Genomic DNA, 24024 nt, shown 5'->3' on the forward strand with positions numbered 1-24024 from the left:
CTTTTTTTTTTTTTTTTTGACAGGCAGAGTGAACAGTGAGAGAGGGAGAGAAAGGTCTTCCTTTGCTGTTGGTTCACCCTCCAATGGTTGCCGTGGCCGGAGCATTGTGGCCGGCGCACCGTGCTGATCCAAAGCCAGGAGCCAGGTGCTTCTCCTGGTCTCCCATGGGGTACAGGGCCCAAGCACTTGGGCCATCCTCCACTGCACTCCCGGGCCACAGCAGAGAGCTGGCCTGAAGGTGCAACCGGGACAGAATCTGGTGCCCAACCAGGACTAGAATCCGGTGTGCCAGCACCGCAGGCGGAAGATTAGCCTAGTGAGCTGTGGCGCTGGTCAATTTGGTCAATTTATTTATTTATTTATTTATTTGAAAGGCGAAGTTACAAAGAAGTAGAGGCAGAGAGAGAGCGAGAGCGAGAGCGAGAGAGAGAGAGATCTTCCATCCACTGGTTCACTCCCCAGATGGCTGCAATGGCCAGAGCTGCACCGATCTGAAGCCAGGAATCAGGAGCTTCCTCCAGGTCTCCCACAGGGGTGTAGGGACACAAGGTCTTGGGTCATCTTCTACTGCTCTCCCAGCTTCTCTTTTCCAGAGAGCTGGATCGGAAGTGGAGTAGCCAAGACTCAAACCGGCACCAGATGCCATCATTGTAGGTGGTGGCTTTACCCACTACACCACAGCACCAGCTCCCAAATATTGTATTTTTTAAGAACCTGCTCCTTAGAATATTTCAGGACTCCTTAAGAAATATAATCTGTACTCCAAATCTTCAATGTAAAGAAAATATAGTCTTTAGTAAGATGGCTGCCACAACCACCTGTGCTGAGCGCTTGTGGTGTGAAGGAGGGACAGGGGAGTGGAGACACAGAACATTAGCAGAATTCACAGTTGTACCAGAGTACAGGTGAGGGAATCCAAGAAGGCAGTAGGTAAATCTGTAGGTAAACAGGGAGAAAAAAACTCATAATTTGGTGGAGATTGAACTGCATTGGCAGAGAAGGCATAGTAAGTCTAGGATCCAGTTAAGTGATTAGGAAAAATAGTAATAGCTGTGGATCTGGGACAGCCTCGCCAATGGCAAGGGAAGAGCAATTGACAGTAACCAGAGCTTAGTAGTAAAGAAGTAGAAAAGTGGCCAAGGGTTTGTGAAAACATGCTCAGCAAGTCGGAAGTTTGGCCACCTCTGGGTGTCTAAAATGACGTGCTCGTGACTATCAGTGACCTCAGTGCCAAGTAACTGGTGAATAGGTCTGGAGAAGCCACAAATGGATGTGGAATGTCAGACCACCTGGAGCAGAGAAAGACAGTGGACAACCTGGGGCTTGGGAATGTGGTCACAGGGAAATGGATGTCCGTGGCGACCGCAGTCTCAGAGCTGCTTTCTTGTAGAGCAGTGGCAGACTGGAGTAGGGCAGGAGGACATAGAGGGCTCAGGAGTGAGCAGCAAGGTCTGCAGACACTGTGTGTGCTGGAGGTGCTGTCATGCATGCAAAAGCTTGGTCTTGGGAGTGGCCCAACCATGTCAAAGTTACAACTCTTTTCCAATGCCTGTCAAGTGCAACTGAGGCCCCAAGTGTTTCTAAGAGGTTCAGGCCTTGGACAATTGGTGGAGGCGACCTAAGAGACTGCTGGATAAATAATACCCCAGAGGGGTCTTGCCAGACAGGGACATGCTCAGAGTTGGTGGGACAGTCTGCATTTTTTTTTTTTTGTCATAAAAATGCGCCCAGGACAGACAGTCAAGGGCGAAGGTGTCTTCCAGCAGATGAAAAAGTCAATATTCATTGGAACTGTATCCATGGAATCCATAAAGGCTGTTCTCTTTATATCAATAAAAAATTTAAATAAAATGTAATATAATCAGAAATTTCAGGGAAATAAATGTCACTGTTCTATCTAAGAGGGCCTGAAGAAGTCACCGCAGACATGACAGGGCAGAGGACGTCATAACCCTGAGAAAATGTGCACAGGCAACAACTAGTCCCAAAGTGAGTCTGGGAAGTGAAGGCACAGAGCTCCTTGTGCATGAGGCAGCTCCTCCCAGACTGGATAGACTTGAGCTGGGGTCAAGAACAGATGAATGTTACAAAACCCTTAGTCTCTTCGGAGGTTTCCCTGGTGCCACCGTCCCAAGGCAGTGACAGCTGTGCAAATCCGCTGGAGCATGCCTAAAACTCCCTTCCTTTCTCAGCTACACACCAGCCACTTCCAGCCCTTGTTGCCAGGCAGTTCAGGCAGGGTATGCTGTTCAGCAGGCCTTGAAGCTGAGCACAGCAGGCCCCTCTTACGCTTGGGGAGGGACTGCAAGACCTCCAGTGGATGCCTGCAACTGGACAGCACCAAAATCTATATACTATATACATTGTCTTTTTCCTATACATACATACCTGTGATAAAGTTTAATTTATAAATTAGTCAAATAAGAGACTAATAATAGAAATAGAACAATTATAACAATATAATAAAAGTTATATAAATGTGGTCCCTCCCTCTTTCTCTCTCTTTCTCTCTCCCTACCCCACAATATCTTATTGTACAATAGATCTTAACAACCTCAGCATACCATTTTTTTTCTTTTTTAATGTAAATTTTTAAAAAAATTTAATTAGTTTTTAACAGATTCAGTGTGATTTATAGATACAATTCTGAAAACATAGTATTTCCTTCTTCTCTCCTCCTCTCTTTTTTACTTTTTTCTCCCTTTCTCTCTTTTTGTTTAGTTTTTGAGATAACATATTTTAAATTTACATTACAGTAAAAAGGCTTATTATTTCACTGAATAAGAATTTTAACAAGTAAAAAGCAAAAAGACACTAGTTTAGTCTAAGGTCTAGTTTGGTGGAAATACATACAACAGCTATAAACAACAAGTAAATGGAAAAATGACCGTTTCACCCATATACAATAAATTTTAAAGTAATCACAGATCATTAAAATTATGGTAGTGTAATATTCTTAACCATTGATTTTGCAAGGTGTAAAATGAAGTTTTACAAAGCCATATTTGCAGCAATACTGATATACACAAACGTTTCTTTTTTCTTTTATGTTTCTTTTTAAAAATTTAACTCCCACATATAAGGGAGAACATGCAGTATTTGTCTTTCTGGGTCCAGCTCATTTCACTGAATACAATATCCTCCAGTGGTGTCCATTTTGCTGCAAATGGTAGAATTTTATTCTTTTTATAGATGAATAATATTCCATTTTGTATGTATATATACACCACATTTTCTTCATCCATTCATCTGATGGACACCTTGGTTGGTTCCAAATGTTGGCTATTGTGAACAGTACTGCTATAAACATGGTGGTGCACATATCTCTGATTCATTGTGTTCAAGTTTTTTTGCTATATACCAGTAGTGGGATTGCTAGATAATATGGCCATTCTATTTCTAGTTTTTTTTTTTTTAAGAAATCTCCCTAAAATAGTAATTACAAAACATATGAAGTTTATAACTGTAAAGCTGTATAATTCTGCATACATTCCTACAGACTTACTTCTAAGGGTACAGTTTAAAAATGTGACGTGGGATCCCAAATCCCCTTAAGCTGAGTGGTAAAAACAGCATTTTAAGTGTAAAAGTGATCATAAAGATATGATTAAGTGTTAAAGTGACCATATAAATAGGAATAAGTGTTTGATAATAATAATAGAATTAAAAAAGAGCAAATGTTCCACCATAGGAAGCAATCCATACAGCAGGCTTATAGAATGACAATCGCTTTAAGCAGCACTCTGAGCTCAAAATCAGCCATTAAGGCATTCTGGTCTGGCTGAAAGGCCCACAAGAGCATTTCAGGCATGGAAAGCCAACACACTGTAGCAAAAAGTGTCCTACATGAAGGATCTCTGTAGATGAGACCCCAATGGAAAGAATTGGTCATCAAAGAAGGATGTACTTTTCTCTGAAGAGAGGAGAGAACTTCCACTTTGCTTATGGCCTTGTCTAAATACTGAAGGAGCTTGTGGATTCAAAAGGCTTCCATAGCCTAGGCAGCTCATGTCAAGAGCCTCATGTGGTCATTGACATCACACATAAGAGTGTTAGTTGTTAAATTAACAACAGGAGTCACTGTGCACTAACTCCCCATGCAAGATCTCTGTCCTCAAAGAGTTGTATTATGAGAGTTAATATTAAAACTTGTTCTAATAACTTATGAAGCATTATCCTAAAAATTATTTCTGTGGACATTCCCCTCACACAACAAAGATCAAGATTCCGTTTGGAAGTCCTGTGGCACTTTTTAAAAACACATTTAAAAGCACCCCATTTGTGATTTTCATATAGAATCTGAAAGTCTGCCCAAAATCCATTGAGAGGATCAGCTATACCCTCAGATCCTTAATTTGGAAGGCCATGTCCTCCTTGAGATGCAAAAGCTTAGCAATAATATACTGGCTTAAAATCCTCACTTTTAAAAGTGAGTTGAGAGTCCACACTTGACTTAGAACAAAGCAGTAATTTTTCTGTATCGTCTCTGTGCCTTCGTGTCCAGAGCTCACCTACACTTTGAGACCTGGGGGACAGCGTCTCAAATTGGATATAAGTCTCTTTTGATAAATCATCTTCCCAGAAAGAGTCTGATTTACATTGCAGCTTGCAAACTTTGTACAACAAGAAACAAATCAATGGCACAGCAACCACACAGGCAGTACTTGTCACCACAATAAGGAAAGACCACTGAGAATCACCTTCTTCTACAACTCTGTCAGTAGAAAAGGTGATACATTGGTCTCTTTGGGGAGGCACCCCTTTTGGACAGACACATGCCATGTATTGTCTACCGGGCTCCAGACCATCTATGGTTACTTGGTTCTTGCTGGAGTCTGCATTTAACAGGAGCAGGTCCTTGTCCCCATACTTGGAATACAGCACAGTCATTGCAGAGTTATGCATGGTGTTGATGGTGTTCCACTTCAAAGTCACACTCTCTTCCGTCTCACTGACCACCCTGAGGTTTTCTACTGTGGCATTCGTCTCCGTAGGTGTTGCTTGGTCCAGAAATGCCAACTCTTCTTTCTTGCTTGCACTGGCTGGAGGAAGCTTACTTCCACTCATCTCTACCTTTAAATTTCTTCTGCCATCTGCATGGAGCTGAAGCGACTGCCTGCTGGCCATGGTGGGGCGTGCTGAAGCACCAGTGCTTAGAGTTGTGGTTGAAGAAATGATCGAAGAGAAGAAAGGAGACAAAGAGAAAGAAGTAGCAGGAGGTGACAAAGCCGAAGCAGAAACAGAAGTGGAAGAAGCAGGGAAGGACGAAGAGGAGGAAAGCGACTCAGGAGAAGATGATGACGTGGACATGGATGTTGGTCTTCCAAATCCTGGCTGGGCCTCTGGCTCCAGGTGATCTCCAGTTCTTCTTTCAGAAATATCTGATGAGATAGTTGTGGTGACAGTGCCAACCACTGTCACGGTAACCACAGCTTCTGACATCCCAGCCAGATTTTTGGCCTTGCATTTGTAGTCCCCAGCATCCTTGTGAGAAATGCCTGCCAAGCTGATTATGGACCACCTGACTCCTTCCCCTGGAGATTCCTGAATTACTAGAAGGAAACAAAGGTGCACTCTGTGAGCAAAAAAGGGAAAACTAGAGAAACCATGCCAAATGAGAAGGAAACTGCATCTGTTTTCATGTGTCCCCCTCACATAAGCCAAGAGGGAAATGGGCAGTGATGGGTCAGCGGATTGTTCAGGTAAGGCTGGAGGGTCTACCAGGTACCATGAAGTCTATATGAGGAATGATGATTTTCAAAACATAGGGATGGAAAACAAGGAGTTTGGGTTTAGTAAACTTTTGTTCACAAAGTACTATGTGATTTTTAGACAAGACAATTGGTGCCTTTAGTCCTCTGTCTCTGCATTTATAAAGTAAGGGTGTAGGACAAAGTGATCTCGAAGGTCCCTTCTAATTTTAACTGTGATGCTATAAAATGTTTATCATAAGATGCTCCTCTCAGGATAATTTTTGTTGCAATAAAATGCATCTGTCCATACAACCAAGAGGTACAGCAGATCATTTCTGGGCATGGAAGAGTCTTCATCTGTATTCATTTTATATCTAAGTTAGAAAAACTAGCAAATTATATTATTTTGCTTACAAAGCAACATATAGATTTTATAAAAATTGGAATTTTGCTTTCCTAAACACTAAAATTGCAACATATTTCCATCCTATCTTGTATTAGGAAACTGTCTAAAGAATAATTTTTGAGGAAGCATCCCAGGAGCCCAAAGCTTAACTCATTAAACTGTGGCCCATTTTCTACCTGTATGTAGGAATATTAGGATTTAAGGTGTATTAGTCCATCAGGTTTAATTCTTTTCCATCTCAATTTTAATTTAATTTTAAAGAATTTTAAAAAGTATATTCCTTGAAGAGTCAGAATGTCACTATGGAAACTGGAGCCCAAGCCCAGATTTGAAAGGGCTATATCATTGATATTTCTCAAAATTGTACTTTCTGTCTCATAATAAGGTTTCCATATACTTTATTATTTAAATAATCATTAAACATGAGAAATTTGCATAAAAGATCCTTTTTAAAAATTATAATGCTTGAACATTTTGAAGTGAGCTATATCCAAGATGATAGGGCATGCCAAATGCCTTGTCAGCAACCATCCATCCACCGGGTTATTTGATTTTCTACCTAAAGGAAAAAAAGACTAGATTGTCTAACTTTATCTAGGTACAAGTTGAGTATCCCTTATCCACAATGTTTGGGAAATGTTTCAGAATTTGGATATTTTTTAGATTTTGGCATATTGGCATATACATAATGAGACACCTGGGGAATAGAATAAAATCTAAACATGAAACTCATCAATGTTTTATACACACCTGAAGTTAACTTTATGCAATATGTTTAGTGCCCCTGCATTTTGACCGTGACCCATCACATGAGCTCAGCTCATCACATCATGCTCAGAATGTTTTGGATTTTGGAGTATTTCAGATTTCAGATTTTCTAGTTAGGGCTGCTTAACCTATAGTAGGATTACCTGAGGGAAATAACTAAGAAAATGTGCCTTTCAAATTCCTTGCATTCAACAACCTTGGTATACTTCATTAGAATTGATCAGCCAATTTCAAATCATACAAAGATGTGAAATTAGGTTCAGACTTTTGTAAACTCCTTGTTTCATAGGGCTGAATGAAGAAAATACCTGTATAATTCACTGGCAAGCTGTTGGACCTGGTCCACGTGAGCTGTGGGGTGGGGTAACCGGTGGCATCACACCGCAGCAGAACATTACTGCCAGGAGCAGATGTGATTTTGGTGGCTGAGGTCATCACCGATGGTTTCAGACACCGCTCCAACTCAGCTCGCTGAAACAAAACCCCTGTGAGGCGCTCAGGTTCACTGCAAATCATCAGTGGGTCAAGAAGCACAACAGCAGGGTCAGCGAACTTCGACAGCTCGATAATTTTGGAAATACGACAGTCACAGAACCAAGGGTTATCCTGCAGACCTAAAACAGAAGGGAGAAAAAGGTTGATACAGGCTATTCTGATGAATTCAGTTGACAGGTTCTCTTGGGAAAGGAGGTGTCTACACCATCTCCCTAAAAACAGAAGTGCTGTGGGAGATGAAATAGAGTCGCCTCTATTTTCCATTTGCCCTGCAAACCAGCAACCTGAATTAATATGTCATATCTAGATTCCAATGACGCTCCTGGCTTCTGGCTTCAGCCTGGTCCAGCCATTTGGGGGAGTGAACCAGCAAATGTAAGATCTGTGTCTGTGTGTGTGTCTCCCTCTCTCTCTCTAATTCTGACTTTCAAATAAATAAATCTTTTTCAAAAATATGTGCTTCTACTAGTTCAAATCACTAATATTCATAGTCAATATTTGTTGAACATTTACTTTGTGCTAGGTTTTGTTCTAAGCACTTACCTGTATTATGTCTTTTTTTTTTTTTTTTTTTTTTTTTTTGACAGGCAGAGTGGACAGTGAGAGAGAGAGACAGAGAGAAAGGTCTTCCTTTTGCCGTTGGTTCACCCTCCAATGGCCGGCGCGGCCGGCGCGCTGCGGCCGGCGCACCGCGCTGATCCGATGGCAGGAGCCAGGAGCCAGGTGCTTTTCCTGGTCTCCCATGGAGTGCAGGGCCCAAGCACCTGGGCCATCCTCCACTGCACTCCCTGGCCACAGCAGAGGGCTGGCTTGGAAGAGGGACAACCGGGACAGAATCCGGCGCCCCGACCGGGACTAGAACCCGGTGTGCCGGCGCCGCTAGGCGGAGGATTAGCCTAGTGAGCCGCGGCGCCGGCCCTATTATGTCTTTTAATCCCAACAATTCTATGAAAAAGATAGTGTTATTATCCACATTTTAAAGATGAAGAAGCTAAGATATAGAGAGGTCAAATAACTTCCCCAAAGTCACGTAGCAAATGTCAGAGCCAGGATTTGAATCCAAGTACCATAGAATGCCATAAATAAAGTGTCAAAGGTATTTCTAGGGTGTTGTGAAAATACTTGTGGTGATGTAAGTCTTTTTTAATGTGTATTTTTGATTTTTTTTAAGATTTATTTTATTTGAAAGTCAGAGTTACACAGAGGGAGAAGGAGAGGCAGAGAGAGAGGTCTTCCATCTGCTGGTTCACTCCCCAGTTGGCTGCAACTGCTGGAGCTGGGCTGATCTGAAACCAGGAGCCAGGAGCCTCTTCCAGGTCTCTCTTGTGAGTGGAGGGGACCAAAGACCTGGGCCATCTTCAACTGCTTTCCCAGGCCATAACAGAGTGCTGGATCATAAGTGCAGCAGCTGGGATTCGAACTAGTGCCCACATGGGATGCTGGCACTGCAGGTGGCAGTTTTACCTGCTAGACCCAGCGCCAGCCCTGTGATGTAAGTCTTATAAAGTGCTAAGAGGCATCTAACTCAATCAGGACTATGTCAAGGTTTTGGGCTGTTTGAAGACATATTGAGGTAATAAAAGTTTTGTGTAGCAAAAATATAGTGTGAGACACAGGCAATAGCAGGACATGAGACTGAAAAGATTGATATTAGCAGAAACACCACCCATCATGCTTGTCACATGTGGTAGCCATGGAGACACTTGGCTTACATCTGCCTTGAAGAGAGGCTCAGGTGCAAGAAATCCACTTCCTGTTGCAGGTGCCTTCAGAATCTGCCTCTGCTTTCAGAGTCATTAGAATTTGTTTGGGGGCCAGTGCTGTGGTGCAGTAGGTTAATCCTCCACCTGCCGCACCAGCATCCCATATGGGCACTGGTTCAAGTCCCAGATGCTCCTCTTCCCATCCAGCTCTCTGCTATGACCTCAGATGGCAGTAGAAGATGGCCCAACTCCATGGGCCCCTGCACCTGCATGAGAGACCCAGAAGAAGCTCCTGGTTCCTGGTTTCAGATCAGCTCAGCTCCGGCCGTTGAGGCCATCTGAGGAGTGAATCAGCAGATGGAAGACCTCTGTCTGTCTCTGCCTCTCACTGTCTGTAATTCTACCTCTCAAACAAATTAAGTAAAATCTTAAAATAAAAAAAAGAATTTGGCCCTTATAGAGACTTTCAGTGAAAGCTTAAAGTAGGAAAAATGTTACTGGAAACTGAAAGGGGATCCTTGCTGTGGAGTGGCAGAAAGATTAGCCACCCTGTGACCTATGGCAAACATAGAAAATTGAAAACACACTCAATGAGATGGGTGTTCTACCCAAGAATATTTCCACACAGAGTGTTGAAACCTGAACCTGGCATCTGCTTCATGTTTAAATGTAAAGGAGAGACAACAGGGGCTGGCACTGTGGTATCGTGGGCAAGCCATAGGTGCCAACATCCCTTATGGGAGCCCATGAGTCCTGGCTGCTCCACTTCCAATCCAACTCTCTGCTGTGAAAGCAGTGGAGCCTGTGAAAGCAGTGGAGGGTGGCCCTAATACTTGGTCCTCTGCACCCTTGTGGGAGACCCAAAAGAAGTTTTTGGCTTTGGATCAGCCCAGTTCCAGCCATTGCGGACCATTTGGGGAGTGAACCAAAGGATGGAAGATTCTTCTGTCTCTGCCTCTCTCTTTCTCTCTCTCTCTCTCTCTCTCTCTCTCTCTTTCTCTAACTCTGCCTTTCCAATAAGATAAATACATCTTAAAAGGGGGGGGGGCGGGGGAGGAGACAACAGCTAAAGAAGAACTGTAACACTCAAAAGAAGCAAAACTTTATGAGTTCAATTACAAAGTTTTCTCACTCCCAGCCTCAAAATTCTCAAAGAAGGGAGTTCAGGGTAAAAATTCAACCCAATTGGGACTATAAATGTCTGCCAAAATCTCAGAAGGATCTAAGATTGTACTGCCACACTTTATGGCTGAAAACAAGTCCCTCCTAGGGCTTAAGGAGCCCTAGGGCTTTAAGGGCAACATCCCACAACTACTTCAACTAAAGCCCCATGTAGAAAGGGTTTTCTTTCAGAAATGCATAGATACGGATTTTTACTAATGGAGTGAATTGTAAATTGAGAAGAAAAGGCAGAATAACACTTTAAAGAATTCTAACCACGTTGGAAATTTAACCATTCACTCATTCAACAATTCTGTTCATGCGCATTTAATCTTGTACTTTAGAAATTTGTGCAGCAGGTTAAAGCCCTGGCCTGAAGTACGGGCATCCCATATGGGTGCTGGTTCTAATCCCAGCTGCTCCTCTTCCAATCCAGCTCTCTGCTATGGCCTGGAAAGCAGTAGAAGATGGCCCAAGTCCTTGGGCCCCTGCACCTACATGGGAGACCCAGAAGAAGCTCCTGGCTCCTGGCTTCAGATAGGCTCAGCTCCGGCCATTGCAGCCAATTGGGGAGTGAACCAACAGATGGAAGACCTCTCTCTCTACCTCTCTCTGTAACTCTGTCTTTCAAATAAATAAAATCAATCTTTAAAAACAATTTTGCTTTTCATCCATGAGTGGCTAATCTGGAACATTTCCCTCTTACATTTGGTCCTGTGAACCTGTGGCTTGTTCTCTAATTGATATTTGAATTCTGTTCTCTTAAGCGTTGGCTCTTTCACCCAACTTCGTCCCACAAGCAGACTTTCTAGTCCATTTTGCAATGACTAAGTGTGGCCTTTGAACCTAAAATTGGGGCTAAAATCTTGATTCTACCAAGCTCCACCACAGTAGTTAGGTATCTCTCTAAACCTCATCTATAAAATGTATATAATGGCAGCAATTCTTTCATAGAGTTGCATGAAACTTTAATTAAAGAATTCATATAAATTACTGTGGACAATGGCTTAATCATGGTAAAAAGCACTATAAACTTTAAGAGCTAAACATAGCTCTTAAAACTTCTGGTTAATAAAGTCAAAGTTTTAATATATAATAATAACAACATAAGTTAAAAGTTAATGTTTTGTACATGGCAAATACTGTACTTGTCAAGAACAATAAAGGTGCTAAAGGTTTACCTTGACATTAGGGTGACCAAAACATCCCAGTTGGTCTGGAGCATTCCTTCTTGTAGCACCAAAGAAGTATCCTGGAGAAGCTAGTCTGGACTAACTAGCCTAGATGAACTAGCCTGACAAACCACCTGGATAAACAGCAGGAATCAGCCTGCCATAGCAAGTAAGTTGAGATGTTGGTAGAACACCCAAGACTCCTGCTTGGAGTTGAAGGATGGTGTATTACTCATAGCACTGGAAGAAGACATTATCTTTATTACACTGGCTAGTAAGTATGCCAGCACTTTGTCTGGAAGTAGCTATATCTCTTCCTTTCAAACCTGTTCTCTAACAAACATCAAATCTGCTCACAGGACATGCAGAAATTTAAGAAACCATGGACTGCCTGGCTCAATACTCACAAAAGCATAAAGTAGGTAGCACTATTACCATCTTCATTGTAAAGAGAAAACCTGAGGCCCAGGGAGATTAAAAAACCAGCTCAAGGGCACACAACTGGACAGACAGGTTTTGACCTTCAGTGTCCTGATTTTTAATATCTCATTCCTCACTAGGCTATGTTTTACATCATCTTCCAATTTCACACCAAATCAAAGGGCAAAGTGATTACTACCTTGACTTCTAAGTACTTTAGAGTCCTATGTATAAGATTAGTTTTGTCCTCCAAATCTAATACTCTTTCCACCATAACTCATCTCTTTGTGATCTAAAATCTGCAGGTAGAATGCAAGCTCTAAGAGCTGTTGTCTAGAAATAAAACATGTCAAAGCAGCAATATCTGGAACATACACGTCTATATGCAGAAAGACTTGATAGCTATAACATTAACAGTTTCATTCACACTTTGAAATTTTTATAAAAATTGGTGAATGGTGAAGCCATATTAGTTAAAAATTATATGTAAACTAGGAGTAAATATTTTTAAATTCCTCAAAAATAAAACGTCTATTTTTTCCAGGTTTGAAATCACTAAGGTCAAAACACAATTTTTAAAGCCTGAATAAAAACAGTGATCCAAGAACTGAACACCTCCATCAATGTATTTTTATGCCTGGGGACAAAGGTACAAGAACTCTTTCTAAAGTTAAACTGTTACTTGCACTACATTCCTTCAAGGCAACATACCAACTATAATCACAGTAGTCTGCATTCATTAATTTATTTTATGTAACTATTCTTGCATGGGACAAGTGAACTTTGCTTTTGTTTTTATCCCTTTTTTAAATGGTAAAAGTTTCCATATATCAGAGTAGTTAACTTAAATGTTCTTTTTTAATGAAAAATTAACAATAAGTTCTTGCACAAAAGTTATTCTTCAGATTAGAAGCTCTTGAAGGTAGACAAGCATGCTGATTGGGAGGAGGAGGGTTGGCTGGGAAGGAGCAAAAGGAACTCGCTAGGTGAAAGAAATATTCTGCCTCTTGATGAGGGGGAGGGTTTCATGGGAGTACATATTTATCAGAATTTAACAAACTCTACACTAAAGATCCTTTATGTTACTGTAGGTAAATCCTTCGATGTAAGCAAAAGTTTAAAAAAAATGAGAGTGAGGTCTCTGGAAGTGGACTGTGCATCTGAAGCCTGATGCTGCCTCCTTACCAGACGGGAAATGAGGGTGATGACCATCACATCGCCTTGTGGGAATACTGAGGACATACAAGTGAGATCCTCAGAAGAGCACCTGGCAAGGTGACATCGTAACCACGTGGAATGTTCTTCATGCCCAGCAAAAGACAGGCCATATTGACAGAGGACAGTTAGTGTCTGTTGAACTAAATTTAATGTCATCTTAGAAAATTCTGTGTAATTCTGCTACTGTCTTTCAGACAATTTTCTTTCTGAATAAGGAAAGAGCCATGTTTATAACTAAGCAAATTTGAGTATCGGTAAAAAAATAAAAATAAAAATAAACACCCAAAAAGCATTGTATGCTTTTAGAATACAGAAAATGAAAATAGTTCCTTAATCTTGAGACAGAGACCATGGAAATTTACCTGTAATGCAAACCAAAAATCTAATTTCAAAGTTCTTAAATGCTTGCTAGTTTGTATTTTTATGGATACATATAAGGACAGTTTTACTAAGCTGATATTTTTACTAAGGAGAAGAGAATAACCAAAAATCCTCTCCCTGACTTTTTCTCTTTGTTATTAAATAAATGCATGACTTAAAGAGATCATTAAGGTAAAGCAGATGTGAGAAAAATAATGCTGACATTATCATATACATTGTATTATAAAGGAAAGGTGAAGTACATGGGTCCTGGACCCCAGTGGCCGGTATATCCAACCCCCAGATCCTTTATTATGTAGTGAGTGAATCTTATGCTTTGTTTTTTCTTTTATAAAATAGGGAGGAAACGGTGTGGACTACAAGAGGTACTTCAGGTTAAGTCTTTGTCTTGTGCTGTCTCACAGGCTGCACCATGGCTCCCCTCAAAGCTGGAAATTTGCAACTCTCAAGTTCTCCTTGTCTGCTGTGGCAGCTTCAACCCCACCTAAAGCCAGACATTCCACTCTCCACCTTGATAATTACTTTTACACTGATAATGATAGTGAAATAACAGAGTGTGGAACATGCTGTGATGTGGATGACAGCTAACCTCAGCAAAGCCATGTTTGCTGTGTTACAAAGGGGAAAAAAGGGGCTGGCGCTATGGCGTAGCAGGTAAAGCCACTGCCTGCAAAGCTGGCAACCCATATGGGCGCCAGTTCTAGTCCCAGCCACTCTTCCAATCCAGCTCTCTGCTATGGCCTGGGAAAGCAGTAGAAGATGGCCCAAGGGCCCCCTGCACCCGTGTGGGAGACCTGGAAGAAGTCATTGCAGCCATCTGGGGAGTGAATCAGCAGAAGGAAGACTTTCTCTCTCTCTCTCTCTCTCTCTCTCTCTCTCTCTTTCTCTCTCTCTCTCTGCCCCTGCCTCTCTGTAACTCTCTCTCTGACTTTTAAATAAATAAATAAATCTTAATAAAAAAAAAAAAAAAAAAGAGGTGGGTGGGGGGGAGAAATGCTGCCCTCTGAGGTCAGGCCTAAAGGAGAACTTGCTTCATTTTGCTTGTAGACAAGGAGAACCATAGGAAACCAGTCAATTGCTTGCAGTTTGAGGACTGTAACAGCGATAATTTTGTCTTTACAACTGTACCTCTAAACTATAAACCCAGAACAACACCAGTGGAGTTCGAACAAGACAAACAAAAATCTAACTTGAAGTATTTCTAGAAAGAAGACGCCAAAGTCCAAGAGAAAACCCCAAAAGGATGGCTTTAGGGGACAAGCTCTACTAGAGAGATGCAGAAGTTGCACCTGCTGTATCAGTGAAGGAGCTTCAGCAGTCAGCACGGACATGCAGAAGTGTCAACAGAAAAGCACGGAAAACCACGGCAGTAGTGAAACAGAAATGAAGTATCTCCTCAGATCTCTAATCGCAGTGAGGTCAGGGATTATCTAGATGTGAATGGAATCACTGAGGAAGATAGGAAGACGGTTCTCATGGGGCTGATGGGAAACAAACACAGCATCTCCACCTGGACTGCAGCAGAGGAAGATTCTGCTGAAAGGAAGTGACGGCAACAACTCTAACGACACTGAGCCAGATTTTGCAACCAGTGAAGATTCTGCAGATGGTTCTCATCGTGGAGAGAGTGAAGATGATGATGAAGCCTTTTGCTATGAGAAAAAGTAAAGTTAAAAAAAATAAAAAAGAAAGAAGTGAAGGTAAAATCCTCAGTAGAAAGGAAGAAGAAATCAAAATGCAAATATAGTGCTTTGGTGAGTTCAGCGGACTCTGATCCATCTGCGGTCAGATCAGAACCACTGTCCACATCAAGAAAGATTGATCTTAATTTAGAGGCCACTAGGAAATCATTACAAATACACAGTCCTTCAACTCTGAGCAGGAAGCTTCAGTGGGTCCTCCCAGTCAGCTCCCTGGCAGGAGTAACTGTTTTGTCTCCCAATCAGAGTCCAAATCCACCTTGGCTAGTCCAGATTAGCATGAATTATAAACCCTTGCTTCCAAGTGTCATTAATAACTGCGGGTGGTAGCAAAGATCCACCTTGGCTAGTCCAGATTAGCATGAGTTATAAACCCTTGTTTCCAAGTGTCATTAATAACTGCGGGTGGTAGCAAAGAAATGTTTGGTTGCGAGGATCAGTTTTGCAAATATGTTTATGTTTATGTTTGGCTTCTGCTTGTATTTTGTATTTGAGGAGGGCAATGTAATATGCAACATGTCATGTCATCAAAATGGTCTCTACCCATTTCACTTGGTGAATCTGTTCACTCTTCTTGATGACTTCGGTAACTGATTTGTTTGTAAGAATTATCTTCTCACGCCATTTTCCTTTGAAAGGCATGCTCTGTCTTCCTTTGGCATCATAAGTCATTGTCATTGGGTGGTTGTCATTGTGACAGGAAGTCCCTGCCACATGCTATTCAAGCAATGTGGTGTTCTTTTCTGGCTTTGTCAAGTTTATGACACCTTAAGTTTAGAGTTTATCTGGCCACAGGAAACATTCCCGTTGCATTCAGGAGACATTTCTGAAATCATACAAGTTACTTAATATACATTGTCAGTTTTAGTGCAAAGATACTTCATATTTTAGATAAATCATTTTGTAGTAAGAATTCAGAATTATTTTACATGTCAAAATGGTTAGCATATTTTTCTTCTACTTGGAAATAGATGATTACTATATATCAGATAGAATTTAATAACATTTTCTGAAGTCTTCATTGTCAAAACCTTTAACAAAACTGAAAATTTTCTTTTCTTTGATAAAAACAAAAAAGAAACTATCATGATCACCACAGATCATCTCAAAACTATTCTAAAAGATGAAAAGATGCCCCACCACCCAAAAATAAGTTAGCCAGTTAATGTATTTTTCAGTCTCTTTCTTTGCACCTTTTAAATAGCTATGATAATGCTTTATACACAATTACACACCTGCTTTTTAAGTTTAGTATTTTGTCTAACATGTTTTCACATTATACTTTTTTTTTTTTTTTTTTGGACAGGCAGAGTGGATAGTGAGAGAGAGAGACAGAGAGAAAGGTCTTCCTTTGCCGTTGGTTCACCCTCCAATGACCGCCACGGCCGGCGCGCTGCGGCGCACCGCGCTGATCCGATGGCAGGAGCCAGGAGCCAGGTGCTTTTCCTGGTCTCCCATGGGGTGCAGGGCCCAAGCACTTGGGCCATCCTCCACTGCACTCCCTGGCCACAGCAGAGGGCTGGCCTGGAAGAGGGGCAACCGGGACTAGAACCCGGTGTGCCGGCTCCGCTAGGCGGAGGATTAGCCTAGTGAGCCGCGGCGCCGGCCTTCACATTATACTTTTAAAGAACCCAGGTCCTAAAATGCATATGAAGATGCTTGGATAACTCTTCATGGATACTGAAATATAATAGCCCTTTCCACTTGATCTCTAAATTCTCTTCAAGATTTAACTCCCAAAGGAAAATATTGTTATGCAAATTTTTTCTTCATAGTAATGTTAACAACTAATCATTAGACAGATAGTAATAGCAATTTAGTAACTGAGTTTTATATTCTACTTTATATCTTTTCTTTGGGTAATTCTATTAAAGCCAAGAATTACTTTCCAAGAAACTTAGAAATATAATTACTTTCCAAGAAGCAGAGAAATATAATCTCACTGCTTAAATTAAGACAATTTCTAGCTGTTTGCCTTACTTGTAAGGATCAAATAAAGTAAGGAGTGAGCATTTGGCCGAGCAGTTAAATTGCCCATATCCCATATTGGAGTACTGAGGTTCAGTTTCAGTCTCTGGCTTCTGACTCCAGCTTCCTGCCAACGTGGGCCCTGGGAGGCCAGCAGGGATGGCTCAAGTGAATCAGTTACTGTTACTCATATGGAAGACTTGGATTAGGTTCCCAGCTCCTGACTTCACCTGGCCCAGCCCCAGCTGATGTGGGTATTTGAGGCATGAACCAATTGACAGGAACTGTCTCTCTCTCTTCTTGCCTCTCAAGTAAATAAATATTTTCTTTAAAAAAAAAAAAAATACTGCAGTAGGAGTTGACATGGTGTTTACCAGTGTACAGCCTTCTCAAATATCTGTTAAATTATTGTGCTTTTTTTAACCCATCCTGCAATAATTATTTTATTCTCTAATCAAAAAAGTTTGACATTTGCAAGACTACATAAACAGTGGGTAAAACATGAAATGCAAAATAAGAAAAGCTTATGGGGGGGGGGGAGCTATTGTAATCCATAAGCTGTACTTTGGAAATTTATGTTCATTAAATAAAATTTAAAAAAAGAAAAATAAGAAAAGCTTACACGAGTATTCTTCCATCCATTTGGTTCTTTTCACCCTTATTCTCAGTCATAAGCACCAAACACAGTTACATTTCAGCAACAGCAATGCTAAAGTCATGTCAATGCCACCATAGCATTTTCATTTTTACCCCCCAAAACCTCAAATATATCTTTTGTTTAATTTATACTCGGCAACTATTTGAGGATGTGATATGGGTTAGACAGACACAAATGTAACATCTAAGTCACCTCTTGCTCCAAAAGGCTTAAAAGTTGTTTCACTGGCCAAAGACCCAGAAGTTCTTTCACTCTCCTGAAAAATGCAACATCTTCTGTAGCTGTGATGGACACAAGTGGGGAGTCAACAGTACAGCCTTATTAGGAGGAAAGGACGACAAAATTTTAGTACCAAACTGATCAACCAAAGCTTCAGGCTTCTGTGTCATACTGAAGTATAAAAGAAATTCACTGCCCAGAGATATTGGGGTCTCTGTTCATTGCTTTCAGTCAGACATTCATTCACCATGTGAAGAGCACATGCAGAGTACCACAGGTCTCTACAAAAATAAAAAAGAAGGGAGGGACTTACTGGGAAGAGCTGACATTTTAGGAACCTAACAAAAACACACCCGGAAGGGAAACAGAGTCAGGATCAAAATATGCAAAATCAGTTACAGCTAAACCAAGAGCTTGAATCTATGAGAAGACCCATACGGAGCCAGTAAAATAACTGGTGTCTCCTCCATTTTTTCTTAGATTAAGACAATCTGGAACATTTGTTTCCTAACGAATTAAACCACTGCCAGTTCCTAAAGATGCCAATGCCCCCTCCCATTCCTGAAGAACGAGATGACGACTTGAACACTGAACAGAGGAAGTGGACTGTGGCAGGATACAGAGCGATGGTGTACTCACAAGCATCAGGGCGTGCTGGAGGACTCTGTCACTCAGCTGGAGGCCCTCTGTGTGCCATGTGTCTCGTGTCTCAGTGTCTGAGGCTAGTTCTCCCAAGCCCCTCCCCACAAGCACACACACATGTGCACACACAAACATAACTGTTAGATCTTACACAGGGGAAACAGCTAACTTCACATAGGTTAACTGATAAGGTACTCTTCACAAATGTGGGGTTGGCATTTGTGCTACAGGTTAAACTGCTGCCTGCAGTGCCAGCATCCCACATGGGTGCCAGTTTGAGTCCCTACTGCTCCACTTTCAATCCAGCTCCCTGCTAATGTGCCTGGGAAAGCTGTGGAAAATAGCCCATGTGCTAGGGCCCCTGCACCCACATGGGAGACTGGGAAGAAGCTCCTAGCTCCTGTCTTTGGCCTGGCCCAGGCCTGGCTGTTGTAGCCATGTGGGGAGTGAACCAGCAGATGGAAGCTTGCTCTCTGTCTGTCTCTGTAACTCTGTCCTTCAATTAAATAAATCTTAAAAAGAGAAAAAAAAAAAAGATCTCCCCTCTCCCCTTCCCTCTCAAATAAAATGAAAATAAATAATTTTTTTAAATGTGCAAATGCAGAGTAAGAAAACAAATCCAATAGATCTTAAAAGACTGGACAACCGAAGGAAGACATAACAATGTATGACTACATGAAAATCCTAGAGGCTCATGAGTTTACCGAGAATAATTCTTCTTGGTGAAAGGTCTGGATTTTCAGAAGGTGTTGTTACCAAGTGGGACCAACTCTCCAGGAAATCTGGTGGCAACGTGGTTAGTCTGTTGCTTGATAAATCCAAGTAGGCGAGGCTCTTCAGATACTTGACTGCCTCGGTTGGCACACTGGTTATTCTATTGTTGTGCAAATCCAGGGTCCTCAGATGGGGCATATCCAGAAGAGATGTCCAAGGGAAAGAAGCTAAAGAATTTCCATCCAGGCGCAACTCATGCAGTTGCTTGAGGTTGTAAAAGCTCCTTGAGTCTACGCTGGCCACAGAATTGTAAGTCACCCAGAGGTACTGGAGGTCCACCAGGTAGTAGAAGGCCTCGGCAGGGATGCCACGGATGACTGTCTTCTCTATGCGCAGCTTCACAGTGTCCACAGGGAAGTTTGTAGGGACCTCATTCATGTCCAGGTCATTACATAGCACCAACCTGGTGTCACAAGAGCGATGCAAGGAGATGCATTAAAAAGCAAAAACAACAAACAACACCAACAAGAAAAGCCTTGTTTGAAATATATCAATTCTTCACTCACTATTGATTTTCACAAAAAGTGCTTTCAACCTTAGCTACCATGTTTATTAATGACACATCATCTTTGTCTCCATTGTCATCATCATGACAGCCTCTACAATTAGACTGACCCATTTGAAATGGCTATTTATTTTTAGTAAAACATAATCAAATATCAGCAATTTCGTATGGTGCAACCTAATACTTACGGAGTTCTTTACCTACAGGCAATGCAGGGTACAGCCGTTACCTTACTTAATCATCACAACAACTATATGGGGTAGAGATTGGGTCATAGGGAAAAGCACCTGCAGTAGACTATAGTCAGGCTGATCTGGTTTCAAACCTAAGTTGGCCACCTCCTCTCTGGTCATAGAAAACCACTTGACCAGTCCCTAAAGATTCATCCCACATGATATTGCTGTGATGATTAATTAAATATAAAATGTTTACACCTTCCTGACACATAAGCACTTAATAGGCATTTGCTGCTATTATCAACAACCTCGGGTTTACATCTAAAATAACTGAGACCCACCAACATTAGGTAACCTCCCAAGGTCATCCAGCCAGCTGGTTTCAGAGCAACCTTTCAAACCCACCTGTACCCAGTTCCAAAGTGTATCCGTTGAGGAACTGGCCTGTCTTAAAATAACCACCTGTTAACATCATAAATTGAACCTCTTTAATAAGATCATTTTGTTTTAAAAAAGAAAATATTTGCACTAGATATTTAAAGTTGAGCTCTGTTTTTAGCAACATAACTTGTGCATGATTTTCTGCCTCGAGAATAAACCAGAAACTGCAGGTTTATTCCCTTTAACACTCACTAACTTAAGTGACCTTAAGCAAGTCACCTTGTGATCCAGTTTGTTGGCATGTGGAAAACAGGCATAGAAAAACAAGCCTGTCCCATGCATGGGTTTAGAATATGAGGAATCTGGGACAGGCATTTGGCACTGTGGGTAAGATCCTGCTTGGGACATTCCATATCAGAGACCCTAAGTTTCCAGCTCTGTTTTTTATTCCAGCTTCCTCCTAATGCACACCCAGGAAGCAATAGGGATGGCTCACCCATGCGTGAGGCCCAGATTGAGTTTCCATTTCCTGGCTTCAGCCTGGCCAAACCCCAGGCATTTGGGAGTGAATCAATGGGTGGAAGATAGATCTCTCTGTTTCTCCCTCTCTCTCCCTTTCAAATAAATTAGATAGATTTTCATTTAAATTCAAAGATGGAGTGTTGAAAATAAAGTTTTAAAATATGAGAAACTGATAATTTAGATACATTTTAGGCTGAAACAAATATTTTATCTTCTATAATATACTCATCTGAATTGCTGAAAATGAAAAATAAAAAGTTTTGCAAAGTTTAGATAATATATTACACATTTAGTGAATAGTAACAGTAAGATGACTAGTCAATAAAACACATCACATTAATTTTCTAAGATTTATTTATTCATTTATTTGAAAGAGAAAAGTGAGAGAGACAGATAAAGAAATCTTCCATCCTCTGGTTCACTTCTGCAAAAGGCAGGTCTGGATCAGGCCAAACCCAGGAGCCAGGAACTCCATCTAGGTCTCCCACAGGGGTGGCAGGGGCCCAAGCACTTGGGCCATCTTCCAGCACTTTCCCAGGTGCAATAGCAGGGAGCTGGATGGAAAGTTGAGCAGCAGAGACTTGAACGAGAGCCCATATGAGATGTGAGTATCCCAGGCAGCACCTTAACCTGCTGTGTCACAATGCCAACCCTGTATCAGTGATTTTCTAAATTGATTTAATTATTTTGAAAGTCAAAGTGACAGAGAGAGAAAAAGAGAGGTCTTCCATCTGCTGGCTCACTCCTCAGATGACTGAGACAGCCATGACTGGGCTAGGTTGAAACACAGCTTCATCCGGGTCTCTCATGTGGGTCACAGGGGCCCAAGCATTTGCACCATCTTCTGCTGCTTTTCCCAGGCCATTAGCAGGGAGCTGGATCAAAGTGGAGCAGCTGGGACAGGATCTGGTACCCATATGGGATGGCTTTACTGGCTACACCACAATGCTGGCCCAAGGTATCAGTGAATTTTAAAAGCCAGCCCATAATGTAGACAAATGCAAATCACTCACAGCTATCTTGTCCTAATAGCAGCATCTTCTTGCTATAATTTTAGAGTTACCATGGAATCACTGGAATTCTTTAGGGCTGCATGTTATTCTCCATCTTTATTTTGTATCACAAACTCTAGAGCTACTGTGCGCCAGAACAATAGCAGTTACAACTCACCAGGTAAGCATCTCAGGGTGCTGTAACACAAAAGAGCCCAAGTTGGAAGCTGGAAGATCTGGCACGTTGACTACTCAGTCACTGCAGATCACAACTGTGTGACCTGGGCCAAACCATTTAGTCTCTGGAGTTTCTTCATTTGTAAACTGACAAGGGTTCAACCAGATTAATTCTGGAGTTCTTCCCAGGCCTAAAAATCCATCAATCATGGAGCCAATCATGAAGAAAACATTTCTGTGATGGTTTCCTCTAGAGCTCCCAGACCAGATATATCTATTTATTTTAAGATTTATTTTATTTATTTGAAAGACAGAGTCCCAGAGAGAGAGGGGGGGGGAGAGACAGGGATCTTATATCCACCAGTTCACTCCCCAAATGATGCCAGGAGCCAGGAGCTTCATCCAAATTTCCCAGGTGGGTGCAAGTCCCCACGCACTTGGGCCATCTTTCACTGTTTTCCCAGGCCATCAGCAGAGAGCTGGATCGGAAGTGGAGCAGCTAGGAGTCAAACCAGCGGCCACATGGGATGCCGGCACCACAGGCATCTTCTCAGCCTGCTAGGCCACAGCACTGGCCCCCAGGGCTGATCCTTAACTGCTGCACATCCCTGGCCAGTTGGCCTTTCATTTTATAGATGCTCTTGGTGTCTTAAAATTTAGATAACAATAAGATAAACTACTTAGAAATATACTTCAGTTATTATTTCTTGGTCAAAGTTGTAAGGCATGACTTGAGCTATTCTAACAAATCACTTTGTTTAGGAGACTCACTGCTTACTTCAACCAAATTACAAATAATCATATTTTATTATTAAATATGCTCTCCTGCTCTCCAAAAAAAATCAAGGTCTACCATGTATACCTAACTAGAACTCTGTCCTACTCTTCTTATGCCTAAAAGGACTCTTGCACATTATAAGATATAAGATATAAGATAAATGTTGAAGCAACCTGGAGATTAAATAACATCTGTGAGGCCCTACAGGGTCAGCAACAGAAAGTATTTTTCGAGCTTCTTCACTTAGGAAATAGGGTCAGTTTAAAATAAAAATTTCCCTTATGAATCTAATTTCACTCTTGCAATCTTGCGCTCCTCAATTCTGTTAGCAAAGATAAACCTCAAGTGAAATAAAAAATCCAGACAGCAGATGATCTGGACAAGCTCTGACCTTTTCTGCTGTTGTAACCATGAACTGAGCTGGCCAAAAACATTTAAATAGATTAACCTCCCGAAAGGCATATTTTGTGGATATGAGCCTAATGAATATTTATGAAACACAGGATGTCTTTGGGAGTTCCAAATAATTACTGATGCTTAAAAGTTAAGCTACTCAAATGAAAATAAGGCCATGGGCAAGTAGTATTAACCCAATTAAATTGAACCTTATTTAAATTAAACCTCTTCGCCGATTTCTGATAATTAATTTGCTCTCAAAATAAGGCTACCTTGTTTGTGCGCTTTATGCCAGAATAATTAGAACCTTTAGCAGTAGAGTGAGGTGCATACCTTGCTCCCGAGCCGTCATTTCTGCCATGATAATCGCAGGTGCACTGTGAGGGACACGAAGAACTCACACTTTCCAAAAAGCGAAGCACAATGCACAGGCATGCAAAGAAACTCATTGCTCCTTTTAGAGGTTATTTGAACAAAAGGTAAAAACCAAACCCTCGGCATTCAGAAACTGGTGTGCCAGGAATGCAAACAGCCATTTAGTAACAGCAGATTACGTGGGATTAACTGAGATCTGTAGTTACTTAACCTTCAAGTGTATCTTGCAGAGGATCAATCGACTCAGCCTTTGAATATGGGTTCAGCAAAGTAACACATTCTAAGGAAAATGAAAATCAAGCGCATGTCAGGATAATTTCAGTAGCTGCCCATATCTGGATGTG

The 24024-nt window shown here is 41.5% G+C and overlaps 1 protein-coding gene and 1 pseudogene across 1 annotated transcript; one reads left to right on the forward strand and one right to left on the reverse strand.

Annotated features, from left to right (window-relative positions):
- Positions 1-2566: 2566 nt before the first annotated feature.
- On the reverse strand, positions 2567-23845 carry LRIT3 (leucine rich repeat, Ig-like and transmembrane domains 3). The gene is made up of 4 exons (XM_002717185.6): positions 23639-23845; positions 19309-19781; positions 7176-7481; positions 2567-5552 (listed from the first exon to the last, which is right to left on the reverse strand). The coding sequence occupies exons 1-4, from the start codon at positions 23752-23754 to the stop codon at positions 4390-4392; spliced, it is 2058 nt and encodes a 685-aa protein (XP_002717231.4). The 5' UTR covers positions 23755-23845; the 3' UTR covers positions 2567-4389.
- LOC103350804 (RAD51-associated protein 1 pseudogene) lies at positions 13014-15126 on the forward strand (annotated as a pseudogene).
- Positions 23846-24024: the final 179 nt, after the last annotated feature.

This window comes from Oryctolagus cuniculus, chromosome 8 (assembly GCF_051225735.1).
Source record: "Oryctolagus cuniculus isolate XC-2025 breed Fujian yellow rabbit chromosome 8, ASM5122573v1, whole genome shotgun sequence".
In the NCBI taxonomy this organism is placed as follows: domain Eukaryota; kingdom Metazoa; phylum Chordata; class Mammalia; order Lagomorpha; family Leporidae; genus Oryctolagus; species Oryctolagus cuniculus.

Bases quoted from the DNA above. Each gene is read 5' to 3' on its own strand.
- LRIT3 (XM_002717185.6), bottom strand. From the start codon at position 23,754: ATGAGTTTCTTTGCATGCCTGTGCATTGTGCTTCGCTTTTTGGAAAGT. The intron at 7,482-19,308 runs GTAAACTCATGA...CTTCTGTTTTAG, and splicing joins ACCAAGAAGAATTATTCTCG to GTCTGCAGGATAACCCTTGG. The intron at 5,553-7,175 runs GTATTTTCTTCA...GTTTCCTTCTAG, and splicing joins CTTGCCAGTGAATTATACAG to TAATTCAGGAATCTCCAGGG.